This window comes from Ammodytes marinus, assembly GCF_949987685.1.
Source record: "Ammodytes marinus genome assembly, chromosome: 3".
Lineage (NCBI taxonomy): Eukaryota > Metazoa > Chordata > Actinopteri > Uranoscopiformes > Ammodytidae > Ammodytes > Ammodytes marinus.
The window spans coordinates 20,956,577-20,983,850 of record NC_137232.1 but is presented as its reverse complement, the minus strand read 5'-3'; the positions used below and the strand labels follow the sequence as shown (position 1 = coordinate 20,983,850).

General features: G+C 41.5%; 1 protein-coding gene across 2 annotated transcripts; it reads right to left on the bottom strand.

Annotated features, from left to right (window-relative positions):
• Nucleotides 1–11,179: 11,179 nt before the first annotated feature.
• igsf10 (immunoglobulin superfamily, member 10) lies at nt 11,180–25,867 on the bottom strand. Of its 2 annotated transcripts, none has more exons than XM_080053821.1 (10): nt 25,739–25,867; nt 25,113–25,338; nt 23,517–23,646; nt 22,790–23,180; nt 21,423–22,190; nt 19,349–21,196; nt 17,615–19,234; nt 16,393–17,296; nt 14,914–15,280; nt 11,180–14,836 (listed from the first exon to the last, which is right to left on the bottom strand). In XM_080053821.1, exons 2-10 carry the CDS (start codon nt 25,313–25,315, stop codon nt 13,286–13,288), a joined length of 7,782 nt encoding a protein of 2,593 aa, XP_079909947.1. In that variant the 5' UTR covers nt 25,316–25,338; nt 25,739–25,867; the 3' UTR covers nt 11,180–13,285. The 2 variants fall into 2 exon arrangements, with proteins under 2 accessions (XP_079909947.1, XP_079909946.1); XM_080053820.1 differs by having other exon boundaries at nt 25,113–25,390; nt 25,739–25,858.
• Between the last annotated feature and the right edge of the window lie 1,407 nt (nt 25,868–27,274).

The following is a 27,274-nucleotide window of genomic DNA, read 5'->3' as shown; positions in this document are numbered from 1 at the left end:
AGACCAGAAATGTGGGTGTACGCACATTTCCACGCACACCTCGGCATTTATCAATATGGACGTGAGCGTAGGATACGCTCAAATCCCACGCCAGCTCTCAGCTCGTGTACGCAAGTTTGTAAACAGCATGGACTCGCAGTGCAGGCTGTGCCGGGTAGCCAATTACTTTGTTGGACAATTATTAGAAGATAATACAAATGCAGTGTTTGCTCAGACCGAAATAATATATTATATATATATATATTAATATACTTAAAAATGTGCTGCTTATGGTGTGCAACTGAGTAGGAGCATTGATTCAATAGTGCACACACCGGCCACTTAGGAGCGCTGCATGGGACTGCGTAAGGGCAGTTGTCTCCGTCTGGAGCAGCTGGGGGGACACTGAGGCACGGGGGCTGCATTCATTCAAAATGTTAGCCACAGTATTAAATATGTAGTAGGCCTACACTGCTCTTTATGATAAAAAATGCACGGCACAACATTCAGCTTAACATTTTATTTATTTGACGCACTAGATGTTAGTTCCTCTTTTAATGTGTCATTGATCGCTTAAGCGAGCGATTTATTTCCACCGTTAACCGGCACATTTTTCCGATCTGCTGGTGGAGCAGGACAGTGGGCGCTCTCACAGCTGATCGTTGCCGGGTCGGCTTGTGCAGCTGACGGCCGGGCTGACCACTCGTGCTGTCATACAGTAAAACGCAAGATGTGTTATTTTTAGTTTTTACAACCCTTTTGAGTAGTGCTATCTAAAAGGGCCAATACATTCTGTTTCTCCTCTACCACTTAGGCTATATTGTGCCCGCACCCTCAGTTGGTTGCATTTCAGAACAGCAACACGCTTTTTTAGTGGCGATTTTTTAGTCAGACCCCTTTTTCTTCATCTATGTAAAGAAATGGCGACATATAATTGTATATGCTGTTTTATAGCATTTGAGCGATAGTAGCCTACTGATGTAAACCTAAAATGCAAAATCCTCAGCTGGAGATCGTTTGTTGTCAACGCCAACGCTGTTGACCGCAGCAGTTATTTCCTTCCGAACTTCTTCCTTCTGTCGTTCTTTGATGCCGCTTGTAATGCTCCGAAATGAAACTCTTTTTTTTTCTACTTTCGCTGTTATTCTGTCAATTTCTACTTCAGAGAAGTTCCTCTTCTGTGCCGTAATGCGCATACCCATGTCGTAAAACCTCTGGGCGAGGCCTCTAAACTGAGATAATATAGGGGCGTGATACGATCGTTTTCAGCCGCCGCAATGGCCTGGCGTACGCTGAGATTGGCGAGATACGACTGTTTGATAAATCCCACGCGATACCTGGCGTAGGGAGGTATTTGCGCCAGAATCTGCACCAGTTTCCACGCAAGTTTGATAAATGAGGGCCAATGTGTTTTCCCCTTAAAATGACTAAATGCATTTCAAAGACAGTAACAGTGTGGCACTTCTTTAAACTTACTGAAACTTGCAGGGGCCATCACTCTCATATATTCATCAGCCTTTTCTTTGCGCTGTCTGAGCGGATAGATAGGTTGTGTTGCCACAGTGATGTGGAGTCTTATGGCGCTTTTCCACCGCATGGTATCAGCTCAACTCGATTCGACTCAACTCGCATTTTTGGCGTTTCCACCGCAATTTCATGGTACCTGGTACCTGGTAGCGGCTGCTTTTTTGGTATCGCCTCGCTCTAGGTTCCAAACGAGCTGAGCCGATGCTAAAAGGTGACGTCGGCAGACATCCGGCCACTGATTGGCCAGAGACTATTGTCTAACCAATCAGTGGCCGGCCGTCTGCCGACGCTTCTGATTGGCCAGAGACTACCGGCTTCATTCTGTTGTTTATTCTCCCCAACTCTCCGGGACTTTTGAGTGTATTTACGCCGCGTGCAGCCTTCTCTGGCTCTCTTTCATTTGATTTGCATCACAGATCCGAAATTTTTTTTCATATATTCGCTAAGCTCACCCAGTGTTGGTTGTCGGGGAAGTTACTTTTAACATACGAGAGAAGACATGTAGAGCAGCTAGCAGCAAGGCTAAATAGAATATAGTAGCCAGCTGGGACAGACATGATAGCGAGCGATTACATTACAAGCCTCGGACTGAACTGATTACCTCAATAAAATATTCAGGCTGAGACACGGCTTGCATTTGAAAACACGTATCCTGAAACAAGCACTGAACAGTCAACTTTATCATGCCCGTGTTTACGTGCATAGGGATGTACGTGACGCATCCCTACAGCTGACTGTGTGGCAGAGTCACACATCGGGACAACAATCCTCCCTTTTAATGACCCGTCACAATATTCTTCTACTTCTTTTAGCAAACAGATACAAGGGGGGTATTTCTTAAACATTTTTCATCCGTGTTTTTGGCGGTTGGTTCAGTTAATAGTGCAACAACTGCTCACAATTTCTGCTTTGCTACTTTGCTCCGGACTCGGAGTAGGCTTTCAGCCCCTTACGACAACCCCGCCCACGTTCAGGAGGTACTATTTGCGGTGGAAAACGACCCGTGCTGTTACCAAACCAAGTTGAACTGAGTCGAGTTGAGTCGAGTCGAGCTACATGTGCGGTGGAAAAGCGCCATTAAACTGTTCTAGCTTTGCCAGCACTCATTTCTGTACAGCTAAATATCCCCATAGAAACATCGCTGCGTTTATTTTCGCCACCAGTTCAATTCAATGTCGGCTTGCTCCGGCTTACTCTCCCGCACACATGCAAGGGTCAGGGGCCTATCACGAGCCAGTCAATTATTTATTTTTTTGGAATGGCATTGTTCAGGGCCTTCGAAGATCGGGGCCCCACATTTAGCTTGTTAACAAAAAAAAATAAAAATAAAAAATGTTTTTACGGGCCCCCCTCTGCCTTGGGCCCCCCCACGACTGTATCACTTTTCCTCCCAGTCCGTCGGCCCTGCATACACCACAGGAAGACTTTCTTTCCGGTCATGAGGAAGAGCTGCAGACTACATTTCCTAAATCTATTTTTGACAGATGAAGGAGTTTACTTCACTGTATTAAGTGGCACAACTAGTTATATTAAAGCGAAAGAGATTACCACAGTATATGGCAACATTTAAAGGTCATCATCATCTTCTGAGATACTCTCCAAGTTGTTTGGATTTGTGTGTTAAGTATTGAGCATGTATAAATATACTGTATGACTCAAATCGTGATATGAGCTAATAAAGCGGTTACATCTAATTGGATTTTATGTTTTTATTATTGGATAAATGCATTGCAATCATTACATTTGACATATGACACTTCAAGTCATACAAACCTGCAATTTGGTCAATTTCAATGAGCTTAGTTGTAATGAGACAGGATGATTCTAAATATTCAACAACAACAAAAGGGAAACCTACCATCAGTGAGGTTTTTTAAAAAAGCAAACAGGATCCAACACCATCAGCTTGACATAAGTAATTTACCACACCCTTCCCTTAAATATATTTTTTGCCATTTTTATGCTTTATTGATAGTGTAGAGACAGAGTTGAAATGGGGCAGAGAGGGGAGTGACATGCAGAGAACGACCGCGGGCTGGAATCGAACCCGGATCCACTGCTGGCCGAGGCCCATGGGGGGGACGCCCTACCAACTGAGCTAAGGGCGCCCCCACCACACCCTTCTCTATATTTTATTTTCCAGCTTGTTCTTCAGCAGGGTGAGTGAACTGCTGCGTATCCCAGCATGCATTGGGCAAAAAGTACTCTGGACAGTCGTACATGATAAACACAGGTAAAGCATTAATCATTTCCCCACACATTTCTGCCTCAGGACATTGTGAGCTATTTATAAATTATCGCCAAACAGCAAGACTCTTGATAAAACCCAATGCAATTTCTTTAAAAAAACAACCTTATTGGATTCATATTGCAGTAAGACTTTCTGTGCCAGGGGAGAGCAGTTTTTGGCAGATGCTTCACTGATAAATTGCTCACAATCCCAGTCCAAACTCAGAGCCTTCCGTGGTACTGTCAGTTTTCTGTGGTGAGGTCTCTAGCACATGGGCCGTGTTGTGAAATAGGCATTTGTTTTCATTTAAGCGGTTTCACTCTCCAACCTCTTTCTCTTGCAGACAGGGGCATGAAGAAACTTCCCTAAATTGTTTTCTGTTGTAACACATAGCAGAAAACTCTTACAAAAAAGTATTCGAGACTTGTAGTGCAAGGAAGTACTTCTCTTTATCAAGTGTTTTTGTGTATTGGGAGTTGCACAAGATACTCTGTATGTTTAGTTATCCTCCCAATATATTCATTTGTAGGCTACACACATAATGATACACAACTTCACTTGTGATAATTGGGTTGATGCTCTGTTATTAATTAACACTCCTTTAATTTGTTTTGTTGATGTTTTAATTTGTTACAAATGTGTGCCCATCTACTTCTGTCTTCATCACATGGTCCTGATGGCATTCAGCCTTTCACTCTGTTGAGTGCGAGCAGTGAGCATGGCAATGCTGCAACTTCCGTTGTCTGGGGCAATAATGTTATAGTCAGCAGCATTCACTTCCTAAGCAAATGCTAACCCACATGGCTCGTTGTGTTGCTTTTGTGGTTGTTGTTACATGTATAGCTTTGCCTACATTTAGTCGATAAACAGTGCACAAGTTAAATTTTCCAACTTTCCATATTTAGATACATTCATGGTTAAGACAGCTGCAATCTCTGCACATGTGTCTGATCAGGCCTGCATGAAGCATGCTTTCTCCTGGAGAGAACCCATTCACTTAAACTTTATCAATGTATTTACGTGTCTCTCTCGTTCTTTTGCTTTCTTTCCTCATTTAAAAAAAAACTCTTGCTGCAGCTTTGACATGATTTGGTCAAATGATCAATCTTTGATTTAAACTATTTGTATTTTGATTATTTTGGTAAAACAATTGCGTTCCAAAATTGCCAAATTCTCCATGACAAGGTTCACTGACAGTGTGTAATCCAACCGCTTGTGTTGATGCTTTAAATGTACAAGAACCATTTGCACAAAGGCAAAATCAAATAGTGTGTGAATGCACAGTTGACACAAGCAAAGCCACACACACACACACACGCACACACACACAAATAAATAAGGAAATAAAAAGAACGTAACACAAGACTTTAACGCTCCATTTAAAGCCCCCTGAGCCTCTCCAACCTCAACTCCCACGTCACCCTTTGACCTTTAAGTCACCACTCATCACTTTCACACTTTCTAGGGAGCCCAGACCACAGGCTTCTTTACTTTTAACGCAGCTACCATCTTGCAGTATGAAAAAAGAGTCATTTCCCTCTACACATGGGGTATTTCCTTTATCAACTCCATTTTGAGCAAAAATAGCTAGACTTATCTTAGGCTTTGGTGAGTCTTTGATCAAAGCATGATTGAATGTGAGGTAAGGGAGAAGGCTTGAAAAGAAACCCATGGTGTTTGACGGCAAACATCACGCTAAAAAAAGACCCAGAGCTTTAACAGCTGTGGTCTGAAAAGGCCGCTTGATGAGAGGTCAGGAGGAGGTTGAGCTGTGACCGCTGACCCTTACGAACGGTCAACGGTTGATCATCGTGACAGGTAGAGAGAAGTACGAAAGAAACAACTTCTTACCACATAGAGAGAAAGAAGAGAAAAAAGCATTCGGGGTGGTCCTAGCTTGTGGTTTGTTTGTTTGTGACTGTCTTTGTCTGCATGTTTATGTGTAAATATTTCCTTTGACAGGCCTTCAAATATAGCTTCTACTCGCATAGTTGAAATGTGTGGACCACACTTTGTTTTGACAGTGTAAGGTTACTTCAGCTACTTCTGCTGCTGCTGCTTTTGTGCTGTTCAGCGTAGGTCTGCCTCCCATATGGTTATCCACACTGACAAGTCTACAGCAGCTCATATGGAGGAGAAAGGGTGGTAGTGGTGGGGGGAGTGAATACAACTAAAAAACACCATAAGCCACACTTTTTTCTAGGTTTTTTTGAAGATGTAACCACATTTGTTGTCCGGCACCATTAGTGTGTAGAGCATCATTCCATGTTGATAATAAACATGTTGGAAATGGTCTAATTGTCCTAGAATAGCTGCTAGTTTTATTTCTTTAGGAGCTTCATGGGGACTTTATACTTTGATAACTGCTGACATAAGCACATTCTTTCATTTCTCATGAGCCCCATGTGTCCAGTATGGGTACGTTGACTGTCTGCCTCTAAACTGCTCACACACGCACACACTCAAGCACGCACTCACACACACACACACACACACACACACACACACACACACACACACACACACACACACACACACACACACACACACAAACACAACATTAATGGATCCAACTGGCTCATGGGCTTTTTTTTTTTTTAACCGGTGAATGATGTAGTGGATTCCATCCTGAACTCCAGTTCGTTGCAAAGATGTTTTCCTAGCAACTGCTTTTGTTTGGGTATTGCCGCAAATCATTGCTCATCTCAAGGGTCTGGCATATAAATCAGGGACTGACCTAATAAACCTTACCTGGCTGGATGGTTTCACAAATGCATACATTTACGAACACAAGGTATGTATATTATGTGTATTCTGTTCAACTTGTGTCCATTCAAGTGTGAAGCAAGCTTGACAAAAATGTTGTCACTTTGCTCTAATCAATATTACTTCTAACCTATAACTTAACTGTTTTGATTCAGCCCCCCTGCTCTCATCAGCACCATGTTTGACCATAGCAGGCAGCTGTTTTCAACTCTGATAATGATGCTCCCTTTCCAACAGACCAAGCTAGCAATTTGCTGTTGAACACAGAGAAGCATTTTGCAGCCAAAAAGCCTTCCAAATGGCCAGGACAATCTTAAAAATAATGGTGATCCTTGTGTAATAATGTTTTTTAACCCCATTTCAACTCTGTACAAGCTAATATACTTGAAGTGAATATTGATTCCACTACAGATTGACGCAATAGGCCTAGTGGATTACTATATCCAGCATTCAGAAAGAAAAAAACAAGCTACATTTCATTAATAGTATCTATTTTGATTGTTCTTTCCAATTTGGTCTGTTTTGAAGTTGAGTGGCGAGGCTCATACAGGGCTTTATCATATTAGCTGTTACGTGGACGTTTATTCTGGCATCATGTGCATCAACATCATCATAAAGCACCACGACACAGAGATGATGATCATTTGCAAGACTGCAAAACAATTCAACCAAAGTGGCGACCCTCCTCTGGCACCTGTCAACAGGGGCATTCCTCTTTTAAACTCTCATGCAGTGTTGATGTCTGTCTGAAAATCCCTCAAACCACTGCCTGTGAACGTAGGATGGAATTGGAAAAAAAATTAGACAACAGATCCCTTTGAGGGACTGGCCAGTCTAGGATACCAGGAATATTTGACAGGGCGTTTATGTGTGCTCAGCACAGACCTGAGTGCACACAGAGGGCAGCAGATAGGCTGCAGGGGCAGGGTTGAAATGGGCAGCTTCAGCTGTTAACCACAATGGTTATGTGGAGTACATGCAAATAGGTCAATGTCATGAAAGAAATAGGGTAGAAAGCGCTACTGTAGATGCAAATGGATTTCACACTCACTTTCTTTTGATAACCCCTAATTGGATCTCAAAAGCCTGGAATAATAACCACATTTCAAGGCCTGGTGAAATATAACACATTTATGTTTTACTTGAAAGAAAGCCATCCAAACTGTTTCCTTGTCTGCTGTGGGCCCTGAGTATAAATGTTATAAAACGATATGAGAGAAAGGGGCTTTAGGGAAATTCTAGAGCAGCTTTTATGATCCATGTAGCCAACATGACTTCAGTAGCAAGCAGTGAACTCAGAGCTATAATGAGAGTCTGTTTCCCCCGTGATGTCATCGTGGTATCTGAGGTTGCTAGGTGCCGTAAAGACATTTACACAGAGCAGAGAGGCAGCAGCAGGTGGTCCACATGATGTCATGTTAAATGATTTCACTGCAACACTTAGACAACTAAACCTGTGGGTGTGTACGCAGGTTTCACATAGTGTGATACATGCCGTTTTTGTCTGTTTCAGTTTTTCCAATGCTGGAATTTTATTTCATTTAGGATTTTCATATTCAAATCCAAATTAAGATTGAATAATTTAAGTTATTACAATTACACAACAGATACAGTAGGTCGATCTGGGCTGTTGATGCCATCTATTGGTTGCTGGTCAGGATAACACAATTTGGTTACAGAAGTGTAGGATTTGGCATGGCCTCAAATCTCAGAGTGAAGATCACAAAAAATCTAGTCTTTGATTCTTTATGTGTTTGGACGAATAAAAAGCTTTTTCTTGGACTACGATTTTCATATACAGTTACCAGAGATGCCGTGTTTCCTTAAAAAATCAAACTTTCTGTGAATATGTTTATGGTTGATATTAAAATGTACAGCATGGCTGATCGAGAGTTGCAGGTAACATGTTTATCCTTTTTATTTATCAAGAAAAAATACATTTCAACAAGAATATCCGTCTAGAGGACAGTCATACACTATAACTATCTTATGTAAACCAGAAGAGGTGTTTTATTCGGAGCTGTCCAAAGTTAAGACTCCTGTTACCATCTCCCTCCTTGTTTATAGGTGTGGAGTGTTTCCTCAGCTGCATTATTGCTTCTCCAGACTGCATCTAAATTACACACAGAGTGGTAAATTAAGCTTTATTTCCAGAAGCACAGAGGAAATGCTGACTGTGGATGTGTCTGAGTAAAGGAATGCCATTTGTTGAACACAAGACTCTCTTTTGCAGCAGCCCTCCAACTTGAGCCGTGTCTTTTCCTACTGGAAGCAATAAGATAGGAAGCCAGTTAAACAGGAGAACACAAAATCATTCCTACACCGACTGGAGTATTAAAAGTTCCCTATTCTTAGCTGAGATGTGAAGGCCTCTGTTAAATTAAAAGCCTGGCAAAAGCTACTCTGTTCAAGAGCTAAAAAACTAAAGGGCAACAGAATTATATCACAACTACTACAGAGTAAGAAAAAAGAATGATGCCCTGGTGCATTTCTGGCCACTCAACGTTTCTCACGTTAAGTTCGAAGTGACATGCCACCCCACTATACCTCTTTTTAATACATCACTGAACTTGAAACGTTTCCTGGAAAAGACTAAGCCTGTCAGACAGAAACATCAACCTCTTCTGTAAAGTAGCAATGCCATATTGTTGATGCAGGCAAATTGGGTGAGGTGGCCTGTTTTAAAAGCCCCCCACCCTTAGGGACTCAATAATTTAGAAGTACTTTGATGTTTTTAGTTTGGTGTTTGTGTGTCTGAAGTGATGAAGGTTAGTTGGGTGTACAGCAGTGGGCCCCACCAGTCCACCTGGTTACGCTCTGGGGACCAAAGTACCACATCTGCTCCCAATCACATTGGAGAACCCCCACTGACATACTTCCACTGCCCTCAGGATAGAGACTGAGGGAAATGGTCCCATTACCAGGGGTATCCCATGTCTTATAATATACTGTAAATATGTGTGCCATGTTTAAAACATGTTGCTTTTCTTATTTTATTTATTAGGGACATTTTGTATTTAATGGTTGCGGTTTCCTCTTACTGAAAGCTTTTGCCAATTTAAGTCAAGTTTATTTATGATTGCACCCTTGCCCTTGTACCGGGCTCTTGCTTATCAAACTTCAAAGCTCACTCATACACACTTTCTAGGTATACACTTAGAGATGATATCTGAGGAAGAGAAATACCTTACTTATTAAAGCTGTCATATACACTGCCCGGCCAAAAAACCACCTGGATAGGTAAGAGCCCTCCTGGGGTTGCATCAGTTGGTCAGGTCTAGGTTCAGCAACCTTATGTGCCAAACAAAGCTTATCAAAATGTGCTAAGGCGAATGGGTGCTGTAATCAAAGCTAAAGATGGTCCAACACAATATTTGAGTGTGTGACTTTTTTTTGGCCCGGGCAGTGTACAATCCCCTAGCAAATGAGCTATTGATATAAAGATGTACATTTATACCCGTGTACTTTCTTTTCCCACTAAAGGCCAACATATTAGCTCCAGGTAAAACTGAGAGATTATCCAAAAATGTCTCTGAGTCATTTCCTGAGAAGCAGTGATCCGAGAAACCTGGAACCACCATCACAGAGTGACAGATCTTACCTGGCAGAGAAGTGCAAAGATGAATCTTTCTTACTTGTGGCTGGAAGGTGGATGTGTGGATTATACGATCCTGGTGCGAAATTCCAGGTACCAAGAGGTTCCGCAATCTACTGTATGAGCAAGCATATGTGTGCGTCAACAAGGCCATGTGTGTAATGGAAAAACCTTGTTTAATATTTTGAAACAAATTTGACACCTATAAGCTTGGATCGCAAGTGATCCGCTTAATTTTGCTGGGGAATTTGACTTGTTGCCAATGGTGCAGCATCAAAGAAATAAGACAGACTCTGTGAGCTAACAGAGAAATATTATCTGAGAATGCTGTTGGTCAGCTCCCAGCAGCACTCTCCCAAGATTTCAGTTTCCATGTTCAGGCTGCGAGCATTCTAGTTTAACAATGGAATTCATACCACAGACCAGAAAAATGTCTAAACGTTCCCCTGGTTTCTCTCATCTACGAACTCTGACATGTCTTCATCAGAGATGTTTTATGCTATACCAAATAACTTTAAAAAATAACACGGAGCCTCTACCCCAGCCACATGCACTGTAGTGGATAAATGCTTGTGCTAAAGTTCGATATGTTTAAGTAGAAACACTGAGTTACTGTGTGACTAAACAGATCTGACCTAGAACCCGAAGATAGAAAATATTTTTGGGACAAAATATCTACTGTTAAGTGTCTCCTGCAGTTTGGAAATAGTTTACAGACTAAGATCAACACTGTCTTGGCGAGATCAACAGTCTTGGTGGTATAATATTAGGTAGTATGATAGTAGCAGGTTGGTAGCTCAATCCAGATATACTGTTTAAGTAGAGGTAAAAAGTGTGGAAAAACAAAGAATTGCTTCTAGGAAAAATATCGTAACTTGTGTGGACTGAAAGTCCCTTGGAGAAAGTGGATTTTAGGATAATTACGACAATCATCCAGGCTAATTATCATGTGATTCTGTGAAGATTTGCTCTGTTTTTCCACATTCTCTGAGGTGGCCAAGGAAGGGCCATACTATTACCTACCCCATCTAGTGTAAAAACAGGGTTTGTTTATATATGTCTTGAAATAGTAGTGCTAGTGCAACTCTTCACCTTGTCAGGTTTTACTTTAACAACCAGAAATTGGGTTTCGGGGGTACAGTATATTTGATGTGGTAAAAGTAAAAAAATCACAGACAGAAAAAACAAACAAACGCGGCTTCTTTCAGTAGCTCCTTATAAGAATAACATATTTTAAATGGTGCGATAGACTTCAACTCCTTTCCCTTAAACACCCAGAGGAAATAACTAAATGAGAAAATCACATGTTTAAAATCCTCATAAATATTGTTTCTTCAAACATCAACCGTAAAACCAGAACTGAACAAATAAACGTTTTGCCATCCACAGAGAGACCCATTGTCCAAAAGATGAACAGTCTTCCACACTGAAGAAACACATAAAACATTTTTTGCTTTTAAGGACATAACTTGACTAGTTTTTGTTTAATTTGTGTTAAATTGTCGCCTTGCTCACATATGCAAGCAGTTTTCTATCCATACATGGAGCAAGTAGCCCGCATTCCAAGGTTTATGGAAGACAATTCCCTCTCTCCACACATCTTTCTGGGTTATATCACACGGCTGTAACTGTCTAAACTTTGGAAAAACTGAGATCTGAGATCTTAAAGATTGATTTATTAGAACAGACACAATGACCTTTTCTCAAGTCTCCATTGAAGCCCAGCTGTAAGGTGTTGGAGGACACTGTAAATGAATGATGTCCAAATTAATGGTTGTGTTTAAAACTGTCCTCAGTGCTTTAGCACCAAGAACAGACAGGAAATACTAGTAGTAGAAATGTAGAAATGTTTTATGATACAACCAAAAGCTACGTTCAAAGAGTCTCTACCCCAGTCAATTTCATGGTTTAAAAAAACGTATACCTTTTATTTAAAGTAGTGTTTCTACATTTGGAAGAGTCACAGCATTATTTATGAGGCCTTGCAAAAAGGTTTTAGGTGTACTTTAAATTAGCATCATTACAGGCAGTTCACAATTGGTGTGAATTACTGAAAAAATGTTTCCAGCCATTGCCCTTAAGACATACGGTATTTTTTAAATTAATTCTTCTTATAAACGAGTGAGGTTAGAGAGCAAACATTACTTAGTCTAACCATTGCTCAATGACATTCATTCACCATCATTCATTAAATTGTTTAGTTGCATGTTATATATTTATATTAACTGTAAAAAAACATGAACCATCTTTACTTTTTAGTTTATTTTTTCTCTCCCATACTTTGATAAAGTAGATACTACAAAAAGATATACATATATTGTATTTGTACAGATTATCATAATGTATAACATTTCTGTAATTTCTTGTGTAAACCACAATAAATGGATAGTGTTTTTTTGACCAATGAACTTCACTGTGGATAGCCATACGGAATTAGCTTTAACCTGTCATCAAAACATAAAAAGTACAATCAAGGAAACTGAATCAATTCAGGTATGATAGCGCTTTCGTGTCCATGCAGAGATATATCCAGTGTAAAACAAGCCACATGTATTAAAAAAAAAAAAAAAAAGATTCTTCCATTTTGAAATTCGATAAATGTCCTCGTAAAATATTTGACTATTTAGTCTGTCTGCTGACTTTTTAAATTTGATTTTAAAGGACAAAGCAACGGGACATGACAGCACCAACTTTTGGCCAATGTCATGAGGGAATTAAAACTCTCCAGGGAGCACTCTTTTTTTCTTTCCTTTACTCTGCTACATATTTTGTTCTCCGCTCTGTACAGTCTGTATGTGCTAATAGTAGTATCACTATGTGGAGGAGGTCAGAGAAAGCCCTTTTAGTTTGACTTAATGCACTGGGCTGTTTGCCCCCATGAGAACCACTCCTAATGAGAACCACCTATGAATTTCCAGACCCCTAGTTCCAAAGTTACAATAACAACTTTCTAGCAGGCTGAGCTTTCCAATTTTTTCCCCTTTAAAATGTCTGTTTCCTTTCATCTCTTGAGCCCTGTTTTTTTAATCAAAATGTACCACTTTTTTAATAATATTCCACAAGCTGTGATCCCCACAAATCCACATGTGAAAAAAATATGTACTGTATTGCAGACAAAAGAGCGACTGTGTGTCAGTTAATATTTACATTTGGATAGTCCACTGTTCTTCCTCGCTTTTGCCCTTCTCTCACAGCACATGTACAAATGTGACCTTTGAGTCTGTACCCAGATGGTTCTTGGCCAGGCACTTGTATGTGCCAGAGTCTGAGGCTGTGGGCCTCTGAATTATAAGTGTGCCCTGAGGGTGGAGCAGTTCACTACCCAAAGGCCGGCCCTGTTGTGCTGCTGACAGAACTGAATGATCAGGCAGCTCCCACATGATCTCTGGTTTGGGGATCCCAGTAGCGGCACAGTTGAGCTGGAAAGGTGTCCCAGTCAATGCCTTTACACTGGGAGGAGGCCCTGTTGTGATCCGAGGAGGGTAGGCAATGATTATAACAGGGACTGTAAGCACAGCCTCCCCAGCATCGTTTCGAGCCCTGCAGATATAGTTCCCTCTGTCGTGAAGAGTAGTATCCTTAATGACCAAAGTACCATTCTCTAGTAACTGGTAGCGCCCAAGGACTTGAGGCCGAGTTAGTGTGTGGCCAGCAGGAATGGTCCAGTAGATTCTGGGTCTGGGACTCCCGTCAGAGAGACAATGAAGGAAGAGAGGTTCTCCGGCCACACTACGTATAATGCCCCTAGGCCTTGTCAAGATGTAAGGCTTCTCCCCAACATCCAAAATGATAAGCTTCTCTATATAGCCCATGAAATTCTTGGCACCACAGCGGTATTTCCCAGCATCCTCTTTGCGAGGGTTGTAGATAGTAAAAGTCCCATCATTTCCTAGGTGATGATTAGAGTCATGGTCGGGTGCACCAGAAAACCGTGTTCCATTAGGCAAAGTCCAAATAATTTCTGGCATTGGGAGTCCATCAGCAGAGCAGTTCAGAACAGTGGTCTTGCCAATCCTAGACACAATACGTTCGTTGAAGGGGTTCTTGAAAATAGGCCTTCGGAGCATACTGCTCACCTCCAGCTGAACCACCATTACTGCCTCTCCTCCATCATTCCTTGCCATGCAAATGAATTCGGCTGTGTCAGTTGGGCGCACATTACGAATCTCTAATGTCCCATTATGGTGAACATTAATCCTGCTGCCAAAGTATGGTGCTGTCAGAAAGATGTTATCGGGCATAATCCAAGTGATACTAGGAGTGGGATCGCCCTCAGCCTTACAGTCTATTAATTTTCTGGTGAATTTGGCAGCTACATCTTTGATTACAGTCCTGTTTTGCCGGTAACCATTGATCACTGGTGGATTCCCATCCATATCAAGCTTGTAGACTTGTCTATTTTCTCCAGCAGGGTTGCGAGCCATACAAACATACTCCCCAGCATCGCTGATCTTCACATCCCTTATATCCAAAGAGCCATTGACATGCATCAGGTAGCGTTCATTAGATGCTCCAATTACATCATTTGAGGGCAGCAACCATAGGATCTTGGGTTTGGGTTCCCCAAGTGCTTCACAGTCAAAACGGATGTTCCCTCCTGGCTTCACCCTGGCGTAGGTCTGGCTGGCTGGACTTATCCTGGGGGCAGCGGTCACCACGCTTATATGTACATGCATCTCATCTTTGCCAACCTGGTTCTCAGCATAGCAGGTGTAGTCCCCTTCCTCTGACATACCAACCTGGGGAAGCATGACAGTAATGTTAGTATTTTGAAAAGGTTATCTTTCATGAAGAAAGATAATATGCCATTGCGTACCTGATTTAGGTAGAGAGTTCCATTGTCGAAAAGTGTGTAGCGTCGTGCTCGTCCTCTTCCGCTGCTGGCATCAGATTGAAGAGCGCTGTTGACTACTGTACCATCTGGTAGACCCCAGGAGATCTCTGGCTTTGGTGCTCCTGAAGCTTTACAGTCAACCTTCAACTCATTACCGTAGTGTACCTGCTTCTTTACAAAGAGCTTAGGCTCTATCTTGGCAGGCTTCATTGACACACTAACCGTCATGAGTTGGAGATCATCACCCATTTTGCTTCGTGCCACACAAAGATAGTCTCCAGCATCTTTATCACTCATCATGTTAACAATAAGAGTACCATTATCCAGGACCTGAATTCTGCTGCCCATCCTGTAGGAATACATGACAGAAAAAAGACTTACTATTTGGAAAAGGCAATAATGCCTGAAAAAAACAAGGAAGCACCATTTACTAGAGCAAAAGTTTCTCACACAAACACACATTCACACACATTCACACAAACACACGCAATTATTGTTTTTAAAAACATATAGTCAGATTTATAACCATTCCATACAAAACTGTGTCTTGTGCTTTCGCTCACCACAGTCATGACCCTATTAACAATGAAAACATTTAGTCACAAGCATTTAAATAGAGGAACAAAAAACACATAAAATAACCCACTCATGAGAACGTTTTAGTTGCAAATAAAAAGAACCAAGCACTAACCACCACTGCCAATGGAAATGCCGAGAAGCCAAGGGGTTGGGCATGAATTGAATCACAAAAGGACTGCATTGTCATGTCATAACAAACTTTCAGTTTTCTTCCTGAATGTTTTTTTCTTTGAAGTTGGATGTGTAGGTCATACAGATTGTTTACAGACACAATATAATATATGATGTACGTAAGACTAAAAAGATGAAATGCCCTCAGATATCAGTGAGCTGTGCCCGCTAAGTGCCTAACCTTTGTTCCCCCCCCCCCCCCTCATTAATGCATTACTCATATACAGTATGTATTGTATGATTTCACTTTGATTAGATTTAAAAGTGGAGTCAGCAATTCCGTAGAATTCTTGTGGTCAAAATTGCTTTTTGTCAAAATCAGTAAATATCTTCTCACGATAAACTACCTGTGCGCCCCTTTGTTTACATACCAGTTTACAGAGCCTAGGCTGTGTACTGACATCATCACACACACAGTAAGGACAAGTAGCGGATCATGAGGAGATATTCACTGATTTTGACAAAAAGTGATTTTGACAACAATCATTCTCCAGAGTCACCGAGTCCACCTTTACAGTATGGTTACACTATGTAATTACCTGATTACAAAATAATTTGAATCACTATCCATCACATCAATCGCTGACTTTGATAATTCTGAAGTACACACTTCTCAAAACAATAAAGTTTCTATGCGGGTTCAGCAGAGCCTTATAACATGTTTTATCTATTTTATTTAAAATGATAGCCATACTGCCACTGAATTTTTACCTGTGCCATTGGTCCACCAAAGCTTTAGAGGGCAGCCTCCAGATGATCCTGGGTGTAGGGTCACCTATAGCTGAACAGTTTAGTCTCAGCTGGTTCCCGTAGAACAACTCTGTTGTGCGCTGGGATGTCTCCAATATTTTAGGTGTAGACTCTTGCCTCTCCACTGTCAGAGTCACCACCCTTCTCTCTGAGCCAGTAGAACTAGTAGCAATACATTCATACTTCCCAGTGTCTGCTGGAGTCACATCCTTAATGTGAAGGGTTCCATTCACATACACTGATATCCTTGTGTTGCTTGCAGGTTTTGCAGATGGAGCGATTGACCCATCGTGGAGGACCCAGTGAATGGAAGGCTGAGGGCTGCCTTTGCCACTGCAGGGTAGCCACAAGTTTAGTCCTACACCAGCTTTCACCTGCTGCCGTTTCTCCTCCACAATGCCTGGTGGAGCTGCCACCACCTGCAAACGGACTGTTGCAGTATCAGCTCCAGCTGGATTACTGGCGATGCACTTGTAATGACCTCTGTCATACACAGACACCTGCTCAATGACCAGAGTCCCCTCAACAGATACTGACACCCTTCCCTTCTCTGCGTTTTGACCCCTGACCTGGGTTCGGTTGGACAAGATCCAGGATATCATGGGTGTGGGGCGTCCCTCTGATTTACATTTAATCTCCACAGTGTTTCCAGCGTGAGTCTTTATGTCACGCATTTTTGGCTCCAAGATGCGTGATGGGTAGGCTACCACAGAGAGGGTAACAATAAGTTTATCTGATCCATGGTCATTCTCAACTAGACAGACGTACTGGCCACGGTCCTTGATGCTGGCATTCTGGATCAACAGTGTGCCATTGCTCATCACCTCAAACTTGCCCATCCTCCCCTTGATGGTAATAGTGCTACCTGCAAGAAAAAGACAAAGAATATCTTCTAAGTAACATTCAGCACAATGTTCCCGCTCTTTAAAATAAATATTTAAAAAATATAAGTAGCTACAAATAATAATAATAATAATAATAATAATAATAATAATAATAATAATAATAATAATAATAATAATAATAATAATAATAATATAAGTAATAACAGCGGCTGAAAATATAAAAAAAAAAAAAATGATATGGCCTATTACATACTTTAACAAACACCTTAACTTTTTTCTATATGTGTTGATCTTCTAAATTATAACATTAAATCTAATTGTTTTTTGTTTTTTTTTACCTGTGCTTGAGGAGAAGCGTTTCCAGGTTACAACTGGCTGAGGGTTTCCAACAGCCTCACATGGCAGGAAAGCGTCTGAGTTGGATAACACAGTGAAGCTAGCTGCATTGCCCCCAACAATCCTAGGTTTGCTTGTCATGACATTTGTAGTAGATTCAAAACCACCAATCTTGGCACTTGTAGCTTCATTGCCAGTAACATGGTTATACACACTAGAGATGGCGTTGTGTCTGTCTATATCGTTGTATGGGTCAGGGATGTTGGTATAGCCTTTCTCTGCTCGAAGGATGGTCATTGTATCAAAGGTAAAGCCTTTACCAGGACTGTGTCTGGAACCACTGCTTTGCAAAGTTGGCCTGACTCTCTGCATTGGTGGTCTACGAGTGGTGTGTACATCATTCCTCTGTGTAGCTGGTGTGATGTTGCTGTGGACTCTGGTTTGAGCTGTTGTGTATGGCCCTTTTTTGGTAGTTGGCATAAATGTTGTGGTGGGGATAAATGTGGTTGACGGGATCATAGGTATTTTTGATGAGGGATAGGCTGGTAAACTGCTAGATGTGCTCCAGTCAATGTCTTCATACAGGTCAGTATCTTCCTCTAACGTTTCGTCAGTGAAAACAGCTACTATAGTCCTGTCGTCTTTCCTGGATGGTGTGTACAGGGGCTTGTAGAGTGAAACAGTCTGTTGTGGCAATGTGGTTGTCTCTATTGTAGTTGCAATAGTTGTTACCTCGGTAGTTAAATCGTCAGTTGTGGTAGTAGGGTGCAATTTAGTGATAACAGGTTTCTTAAAGGGTCTCCTGCCCTTTACCGGTCTTCTCCTCTGCCCTTGCCGTCCTCCAGTCCCACCAGGCCTGTGTCTGATTTCAAACCAATCATCAGGTAGTCCCCCAGACCCAGATGATATGGTTTCGTCAGGAATTTCCCTTAAAGGTGGGTTGACAGTAGGTGGGGAAGGTAGATTCTCAGATTCTGGTGGTGTTTCAGCAGTGGTGGAAGATTTGGAGTAATATGATGAACTGGTAGTTGTATGGGGAAGGCTGGGTCCCAGTGTTGTAAATTCAAAATCTGCAGAGGACAAATCTCCATAGTCTTCATCTGTTGAACCTTCTTTGCTCCCAGTGTGTCTTGGTGGGGTCAGAGTCACAGGTTCAACCATCGAGTTTGTGTAGGTAGTGGGCATGGCAGCAGGGGTCGTGGTTGGGGTCACTGTTGTAGTTTCAGCTGTAGTTGTGGTCTTTGGGGTGATGAATGGCCTCCTTAGCCTACCCAGTATCCTTTCCCTCTCTTTGCCTCCAAAGAGCCTGTTCCACGGAATTTTTCCACGGATAATCTTAGATGCAGCTGTAGAGGTAATGGCTGTGGTGGAGACTGAAATTTCTTTATTTGCTGTAAAAAATGGATTCATTGTAGGGTCAAACTCAGGAGCATCAGCAGAGGTTATGTAGTCGCTGGAAACCTCTGGCTTAGACTCTGTATGGGTAAGGGGGGCATTTGAGGAAATGTAATTGTTTGTGGGAGAGGCTGTAGTTTTTTGTGTTGGGAAAGGTTGTTCTGTTGGTGTGACAACCTGTAGATCCGTGGTTGCTGTTTTTCTTTTGTCTTCATCACCGTTACAGTCTGTGGTGAAAGACAAAAAGGAAAATTATACAGACACACAAAATATCAGTTAAAGAACAAGTACTTCACAAAAAAAGGTTACGGTATATTTGCCTAAAAAACAAGGTTGCTTACCTGTTGTTAGTTCAATTCTATATGGCACAGTGGCATTCCCTTCCTTCTTCACTGAGGGCTGTTTAAGTTTATTGATGATGGACTGTATGTCAGTAATCCTGTTGGGTTTAATGATCCTTCTGCGTCCTTGGAGGGTCCGTCTGCGACCCCCTCCTCTGCCGTTCTTGTGTGGGATGATTTGGATTTGCTGTCGTGAGATGATGGTGGATCCTGCAGGCAGGCGTGGGGATTTGATTGTTTGGGTAGTGTGGAAGGTTATCTCATCTTGCTGCCTTTCTGTGGTGGTGATGGCAGTGAATGTCGTCTGGCTTTCTGGGTCTGTGGATGTATGGACAACCATCTCCACTGGGCCTGGGCCATCCCCCATTGGAGTGACATGAGGGTCTATGGTAAACGAGAGCTCTGCCCCGGTGGATGTTTCTGCAGGTTGTTCTCCTGAGAACTGGAGCTGAGTTTCTTGTGACAGGTCTGTCACAGTGAGTTGGAGAGTGGCTGGGAACCCTTTTGAGTCAGGCTTGTTATTTTTTTCTAGCCCATAATATTTAGTGGTCTCATCAAAACTGGAAAGGCCTGTGTTGTGTGAAAATGTGTCATATGGTGTAACTGCATCACTCTGACTTTCAATGTTTTCTGTTGGATTGTGTGGGAATGTGAACTTGATTGGTGTAACACCTGACTGCATATATGACTTTGTTGTTGGTGTGTTTGTATCCTCTGACACTTGACTGAAATCAATATAGTGGCTGACTGTAGTTTCCATGTCATCAGTTTGATGCGCCCCTGCTACATTACTACCCTGAACTGTCTGTGTGGCTTTTACAGTTTCAGGCAGCCAGTTCTCTTGTGTGACCATTCTCGGCACAGTGATGAGATGATCTTCATTATGATCCTCACCAGATCCAATTTCACCATCACCAGAAAGATCAGTGTTTGAGTCTGCATACTTTATCTTCCCATTCACTGTGCCTGTCTGTTTTCTCGATCCCTCTTGAGCCTTTTTCATAAATTCAGCAAATTTCTGTGAGTCCACTTTCCTGGAAGCCTTATCAAAGACTCTACTACTCCAGATGCGCCTGTTGCTGATTGGTCCCCTTCTCCTCTGTCCCAGTTTACCTCCAGCACCTCCTCTTCCCTGTGTCCTGAGTCTGGGGTAGGGTCGATCTGAGGTGATGGTCCTGGATTCCTGACTAGTTCTGTCAGAGGGACTGGAAGAGGGAATCTCATTGAGGCTGACTGTGTTTTCATTCAGGCTAGGGTCCACATTGTCTTCTATTTCAATCCCTGATTCTTCACTGTCCACTACTGTTACAGTCTCAGATCTTTCTTCAGTCACTGTCACCTGAGACACGAGCAGGTCAACTCCCATGTCATTAGAAACCAAACATCTATAAAATCCTCTGTCCCTTGCTGTGAGGCCCTGAATGAGCAATGTTCCATTTTCAAACACTTTCCTGTTACCGTGGGACTTGTCTAGTACTGATTGATCAGGCAGAATCCACTGTACCGAAGCCTTAGGACTCCCTGAGGAGCTACAGTCAAAAAGCAGATTTTCACCCTGTCGCCTCGAGAGTTGGACACCATTGACCTCAACCTCTTCCACATCAGGGGACAAGACGGTCACTCGAAAGATGAGGATATCTGCATCCAGGTAGTTTGTGGCAATGCACCGGTAGAGGCCTGTGTCTGAGGCATCTGCGCCTCGCAGAGTGAGCTTCCCTTCCGCATTGATTATGATCCTGCTGTCCTCGCTGGAGTAAGGAGCTCTGACCTTACTTCCATCTGGTAAAATCCACTCCAGCATAGGCTTTGGCTCACCCTGGATTTCACAGTTCAGTTGTGCCACACCACCTGTGTTAAAGATAGAATATTTATTAAATATTATTATTATCAGTAAATATTATTGCTTTCAGACTTAGATATACAGTATAAGACATTTCTAATCTAGCTCTGACATTTTAATGCTCAGTAGATTTGAATACACCAGTTCAGAGTTTAATTAGGAAGATGTAGAAGGAAAGGAAGATAATATCAGCTATTAGGTAGTTTATTAGGTATTATAATCTCTTACTCCCACCTGTTAGTACAGTGTGCTCAGTCTTGGTTTGATTATCTTGCTTGATCATAGTCCAAGAATAGCGGCCCCTCTTGGGTGATGAGTTTTCCACACGTAGGTTGACCATGGACTGGTACTTAATGTGCAGAGTAGAGAAAGTGGTAGTAGTGCGGTCGAGCTGGAAGCTCACCTCTCCCTGCATCAACCATGCAGGTGAGGCTTTAATTTCAGCCTCTATGTTTGCGTGATTTTCTTCTTCAGCCTCATTTGTTTTCATCTGACTATACCTGTACACCATTTCAGGGCTTCTGGCCAGCATTAAGCCTCTCTCTAGTCTCAAAGCAGAGTCACTATAGGCTGCCAGGATCTGCCAAAGCTGCTGTATGTGTTCATGGTCAATGTTACACACCAAATATGTAGTAATTCCAGCCCTTAGCATAGTGACATTGTTTCCCTCTTCCTCCTTGTATGTTAATGTCTGGTCCTCGAAAGCAGAGGGCCTCTGGACAGTGCAGGATAGACTGGCATCATTGTGAAACTGGTCAGTCAGTTTTATTTGTATGGAGCCTAAAGGGGCGATGAAGTCCTTGGGGGAAACTGGAGTAAAACTTCCCTCATCCAGGCTGATGTTTTTCTGCTTCAAATGGGGTTGGATCCAAGGTTTGGTACAAGTGAAGGCATCAGTGGAGAGAAGGGATAGCGGTCTGTTGTGGTAATGGTCAGGATTTTCACAACTAGGACACAGCTGGCCATTCTGATATCTCCTGTCCCGCTTGCATTTCAGTACACCTGAAAACATTTAAATCAAGTTGAGTAGCATGTAGTTGGTTGCATGTCAAAAAAGAAAATCTACAGTTTCCACATTATGGGCCAGATAAATTAAAACAAATCAGTAAAACTTGTGAAGTAGAAAAGATCAACACCCTACACAATTGTAATTCATGAGTGAATTCTCCTGTGTATTTAGTTTTTTCTGTTTCCCTCATGATGAGAAAAGGATATGTTCTCTGCCGCTAGTGATGTCTCTTCCCAAAAGTATGTTTACCTTGTATAGGTCATTATTGTGTTGGATACAATCTCATCCATTATTAGTTGACAGGAAAAAAACAAACCACTTCAAACGTTTGAGTTGAATAATGTCTTAAAATACAAATGGAGTTAGCAACTTTACCAAAAGTGTCTAATGAAAGCTGCAAGCAAATGTGGACTTATCAAGATTTAGAACAATTATCTTTTTTCTTTGTTGCATTCATATAAGAGAAATTTTTTAGATGAAGAGAGATGCCTTCATTAAGAATGAAGCTGTTATCTTCCCTTGTAAATATGTTACAACCTTACAACTTTTAAATGCTTTCACACTGTAAAACAAGCCAACACACATTCCTCACCTGTGTTTCTCTGTGACCAAACAGAGAACCACTTCATACGGCAATCACAAGTCCATGGGTTGCCATGCAGGAAGAGGTTCTCTAACTGGCTGCAGCCTGAGAAAATATCTGAAGGCAAATTGGTGAGGAGGTTGTCCGATAGGTGGATGTTTCTTACTGAGGAAAGCCTGAACACCTGGCTGTGTCTCAGTGTGATGAATGTGTCTGGGTGGAGCTGCTGAAGGTGGTTCCCCTCAATGTGGACCAACTGTAGGTTGGTTAGACCATAGAAAGCCTCTGGGCTGATGAACTCAATGTGGTTGTGGTCCATGTGGAGTCTCACCAGACTATCCAGACCTTTGAATGTCTCTTTGTTAATTTCCTTTACTTTATTAAAGGACATCTTAAGAACCTGTGGGCACATGGTTAAGAAGTTGGGGATGTTTGTAAAAGGACGTTGACTTGTGAATATTAACACACAACAGCCTGGATTCTATCAAATTATGTCAAAAAAAGCAATTATATTTTTAGTCTGGAAAAAGTAAACAATCAGTCATCCTTTATAAAAAATAAATACAGGTGGACTGTTATGCAATCCACTATACAATCCCCACAATAGGGTTATGTTTGTGAAGCTTATAGTGTTAATGTACTATGTGTGTTTAATAGTCCAGTACAGTGACCTTGTATTCCAATATCATAGGAAATATCATCTGCTCACAAGAGACTGACAAAAACATGATCTTACCTGTAAGGACTTGAGGTCTTGGAAGGCCCTGTCTTCAATACTGTAGATTGTGTTGCTATGCAGCATCAATAGCTCTAAGTTCTCAAGGCCTGAGAGATCATTTTCTCTCAAGACAGATATGCTGTTGTATCTAAAAGCAGAAGAATAAAACATTACTTTAGCTTATCAGCTGAAATGTTTCCCATACTAGTTTATGGAAGTGAATGCACAATGAAACAAGTCTCATTTTAGGCCATGCATGCAACACAAGTGTTTTAAATTACTCTTTCAGATGAGACCTCTGCTCAGTTTGAAGATGAGTGGGCTATTCTGGTAAATGATTGATAGTGCTACTACAATGCATGTTAGGCTATAAGCAACATGAACATACTTGAATTGTTTTGGCCTGACAGGTGAAGAGTTTGAAAGATGTCAAACAGTCTTATACAATTAGGAAAGGGTATAATCAGAATGAGTGATTTTTTTTTAATACACAAGGCAAAATAAATTAATATTAAAAAAAAAAATCACCTATCAGGACCAGAACCTTAGGGCTATTATTATTATATCCAGTGTGTAGCCAACTTGCAAGAGCAGCAGGGATTTCATTAGCCTATGTTACATAGGTTAGAATAAAACTTGATTCGAGTTCTCTCCATTTTAAGGATTTGTGCACCTAAAGTTGTTAGAGATTCATATAAATTTATAGTAGGTTAAATATATCTTGTGCACACAAGATATGAACACAATTTGGGACTGTATAGGGCTTTATGGCGGGGTATCATTGGAGCCTAGTCCATGAGTGACCCAGGGTTTAGGCCTATCATTGAGCCAGCATGTACATCAGCAGGGACTTAAAACGGACTGTCTCTTAATTAAAACACTTGTGTAGGCTAAGTGATTCCTTTGATGTTTTTTTTTTATTTAGGTGCTGAGAAAGAGGTTTTAGAATCCGTCCCAAACTGGACACACCACCATGTTTCAGGTTTTTGAGAGAAACCTTTAAAACCATGGACCTATTAAAACCATAGATAGTAAATAATAGATTAAAACAGAAGCTAAAGTAGCAACAGGGCAGGGCGGGGCGTGGCTATTCCTTGAGGACGGGAAGTGGACTAGAAGCCAATTTAGGAATGTAGCCATTTAGCCCACTCATATTCACTTACAAAGAGACCGTCTTGAACTGAGTAGCTAGCTAGCAGTTGCTGGTTATGTACATTTGTATTAGACCCCAAAAGTGTCCTAGTTAAGTTAAGTGATATAACTTATCTTACCTTGGCTTACTTTAACAAATTAAGAATTAAGAATTGTAGGCCGAACCAATGTGAGTGACCTCCTAAACACATAAAGTAGGCTATGCTAGCTAATCTGGGACGGTCAATGAACAGGAACAAAAAACTGAATTTTGAATTTTTATTTCGAGTTTGACTAGTTATTTATTTTACTCAGTTCGTTTAAACTTTGAAAAGACAGGTGTTTGGAGTGAGTATAATGTTATTTCTGCTTATGCAATCTGTGTTTTAAATCCATCAAATAGGCCTATAGCATATTCCTTCCCCATAGGCTTATTTTCAGTTCTTTACTCAGCTAGAAGCTGGAAAGAAAGCGAAAGCTCACCCGAGGTTAATTCTTTCCACAGCTGGCTGGATGTGGTTAGGTACTGCGGTCAGGTATCTGAAGGTGCAGTGCACTTCGGTGGGAACATGACAGGCGCAGGATCGGGGGCAGTCGGCACTCGTAGGCAGCGCAGCAGCCAAGAACAACAGAGCCGTCAGCATCCACCTCCGCAGGTATGAAGCTTTGCAGACACACACACTCATTGTGCACGGGGATGGGGCTTCGGCTGCACGGACAAGGGGGGCTAGACTCAGTCCTTAACCATAAATGAAACCCATCTGGAGGCACAGCGTGTCAAACCGTTACTCCAAATATTAATAATAACAGACAGACAGAGTTGTATTATCGGATAAAGCAAAGAAAAGCAGCAGTTTTTCTTCCAGCCTACTTATCCTTAAAAAAGACAAACTTGCATCACGTCACTCCAACTGAGCTAGCATTCATCATGCATTATTTATTTATAACAATTTGTGGACATTATGAAATGACTGAGGATACTAGTTTTGATAAGAGTGCACACATGGAGCCAGCATGGTTATAAAGACAATCATATAATAATGTTACAGGCAAACTCGTATGCAAAGCTACTAATACATTTGAATACAGTTATCTACAGTTAACCTCACCTCACTTCAATAGCTGTAGTAGGCTACAAAACGAAACACGCACTTGAAATAATTCAAAAATCCCGATGGAAAAGTAAAAAGTCCGCATTCAGTTTCAGGAGTTCTCCAGTTTGATTCCTTGGATGGCTATGCTGTGTGTCTGACGCGCAGTGGGACTGGAGTCATATTGTTGTGTGAGCCCCTGCAGCTGAGCGTAGCCTACACTTCGGTCTCCTCCGCCCCCCCCCCCTCTCCCCTTGGCTGAATTTATCAGTATAGCTGCCAGCACAACATTATTTGACTTCAAATGTGATTAGAAAGAAGAATTTAAATGCTTTCCTGATTTGATGTTTTTAGATTTAGCCTGCCAACGATTTCCCAAGTTTTACTTGATCTTGGTTATCCATTATAATAATAAATATAGAACATGATTACATATTGGAAATGGTATGACATAAATGCTGAGCTTGTCTACGCCATGTCAGTAAACGGTTTGTGTCGGTTGATTTATTTATTTTTGTGTTTTTGCTAGACAAAACAAATCAACCGTTTTTCCAAGCTTGTAGGGTTTAGTTTCCTTTTTTGTCTTTTTACAGAATCCAAATCTTCATCCCTTAGTGCCCACAAATCAGCATATTTAGAGGCGTTGACTTTTTCTCTTCATTTCCTGCTCTTTGGTATGTAGATTAACTGTAACTGATGTGTTGGTTTACGTTTGTCTTTTTCTTACTTTCTTGCTGAAGTTAAATCTAAAAGTTAAAAGTTAAAGGTGAACTCTTGGTATAGTATCATGTAGTACCCAAACCTTACATTTATTTTAACACTCCTTTTTATAGATACAGTTATAAATGTGACTTGATGGCAGCGTTTGAACAACTGACTTGAGTTGTCATATGTTTGGTGACTCACTGTGACTGTAGCCATCATCATTTCCTGAGTCCTTCACTTGTAAACAGTATTCATGAACCAGCCCATTAAACCACAGGTGCCACAGGCTGTCTTTAAATCATACGTGTGTTTTGGCCCCTGAAATTATACATGTTCCCTCTCACAAAGCTACTGGTTCACACCGCTAAACATCAGCAAACACTAATGCATGCACACAGGTCATGAAAACCCCCCCCACACACACACACACACACACACACACACACACACACACACACACACACACACACACACAGCAACAGACACACTTGCCTGCACACTCTTTATTAACACAAGAGACTGTTAAAGACTACAGTATACACTTGCTGTAATACAAGAACAAGGAGGAATGAACAAACAGATCAAATAACTTTATTTCAGATGTGGTAGTGGACTAGTAATTTGAATGGAATGAGGATTTATGGGAAATCGCTATCATCATCATTTCCTTCAGGTCACAGGCAAAGTTGGCATATTTCACTGCTTGTGTCATCAATGATTTGTTTACTCAAACATCTGGACAACAAACTAACACATGTGGACAACCACTCTATTCTTCTCTTTTCTTCCTCACTGATGACTTAATACGATTTCTTACTTCTCACCCCAAACCAAGAAGAACAATTGTTT

Excerpts from the sequence above, each read along its gene's own strand:
- igsf10 (XM_080053821.1), bottom strand. The coding sequence starts at position 25,315 with ATGAGTGTGTGTGTCTGCAAAGCTTCATACCTGCGGAGGTGGATGCTG. Across the intron at positions 22,191-22,789 it reads TTGGTCACAGAGAAACACAG|GTGTACTGAAATGCAAGCGG; the intron begins GTGAGGAATGTG and ends AAATGTTTTCAG. Across the intron at positions 14,837-14,913 it reads GAACTCTCTACCTAAATCAG|GTTGGTATGTCAGAGGAAGG; the intron begins GTACGCAATGGC and ends ATGCTTCCCCAG.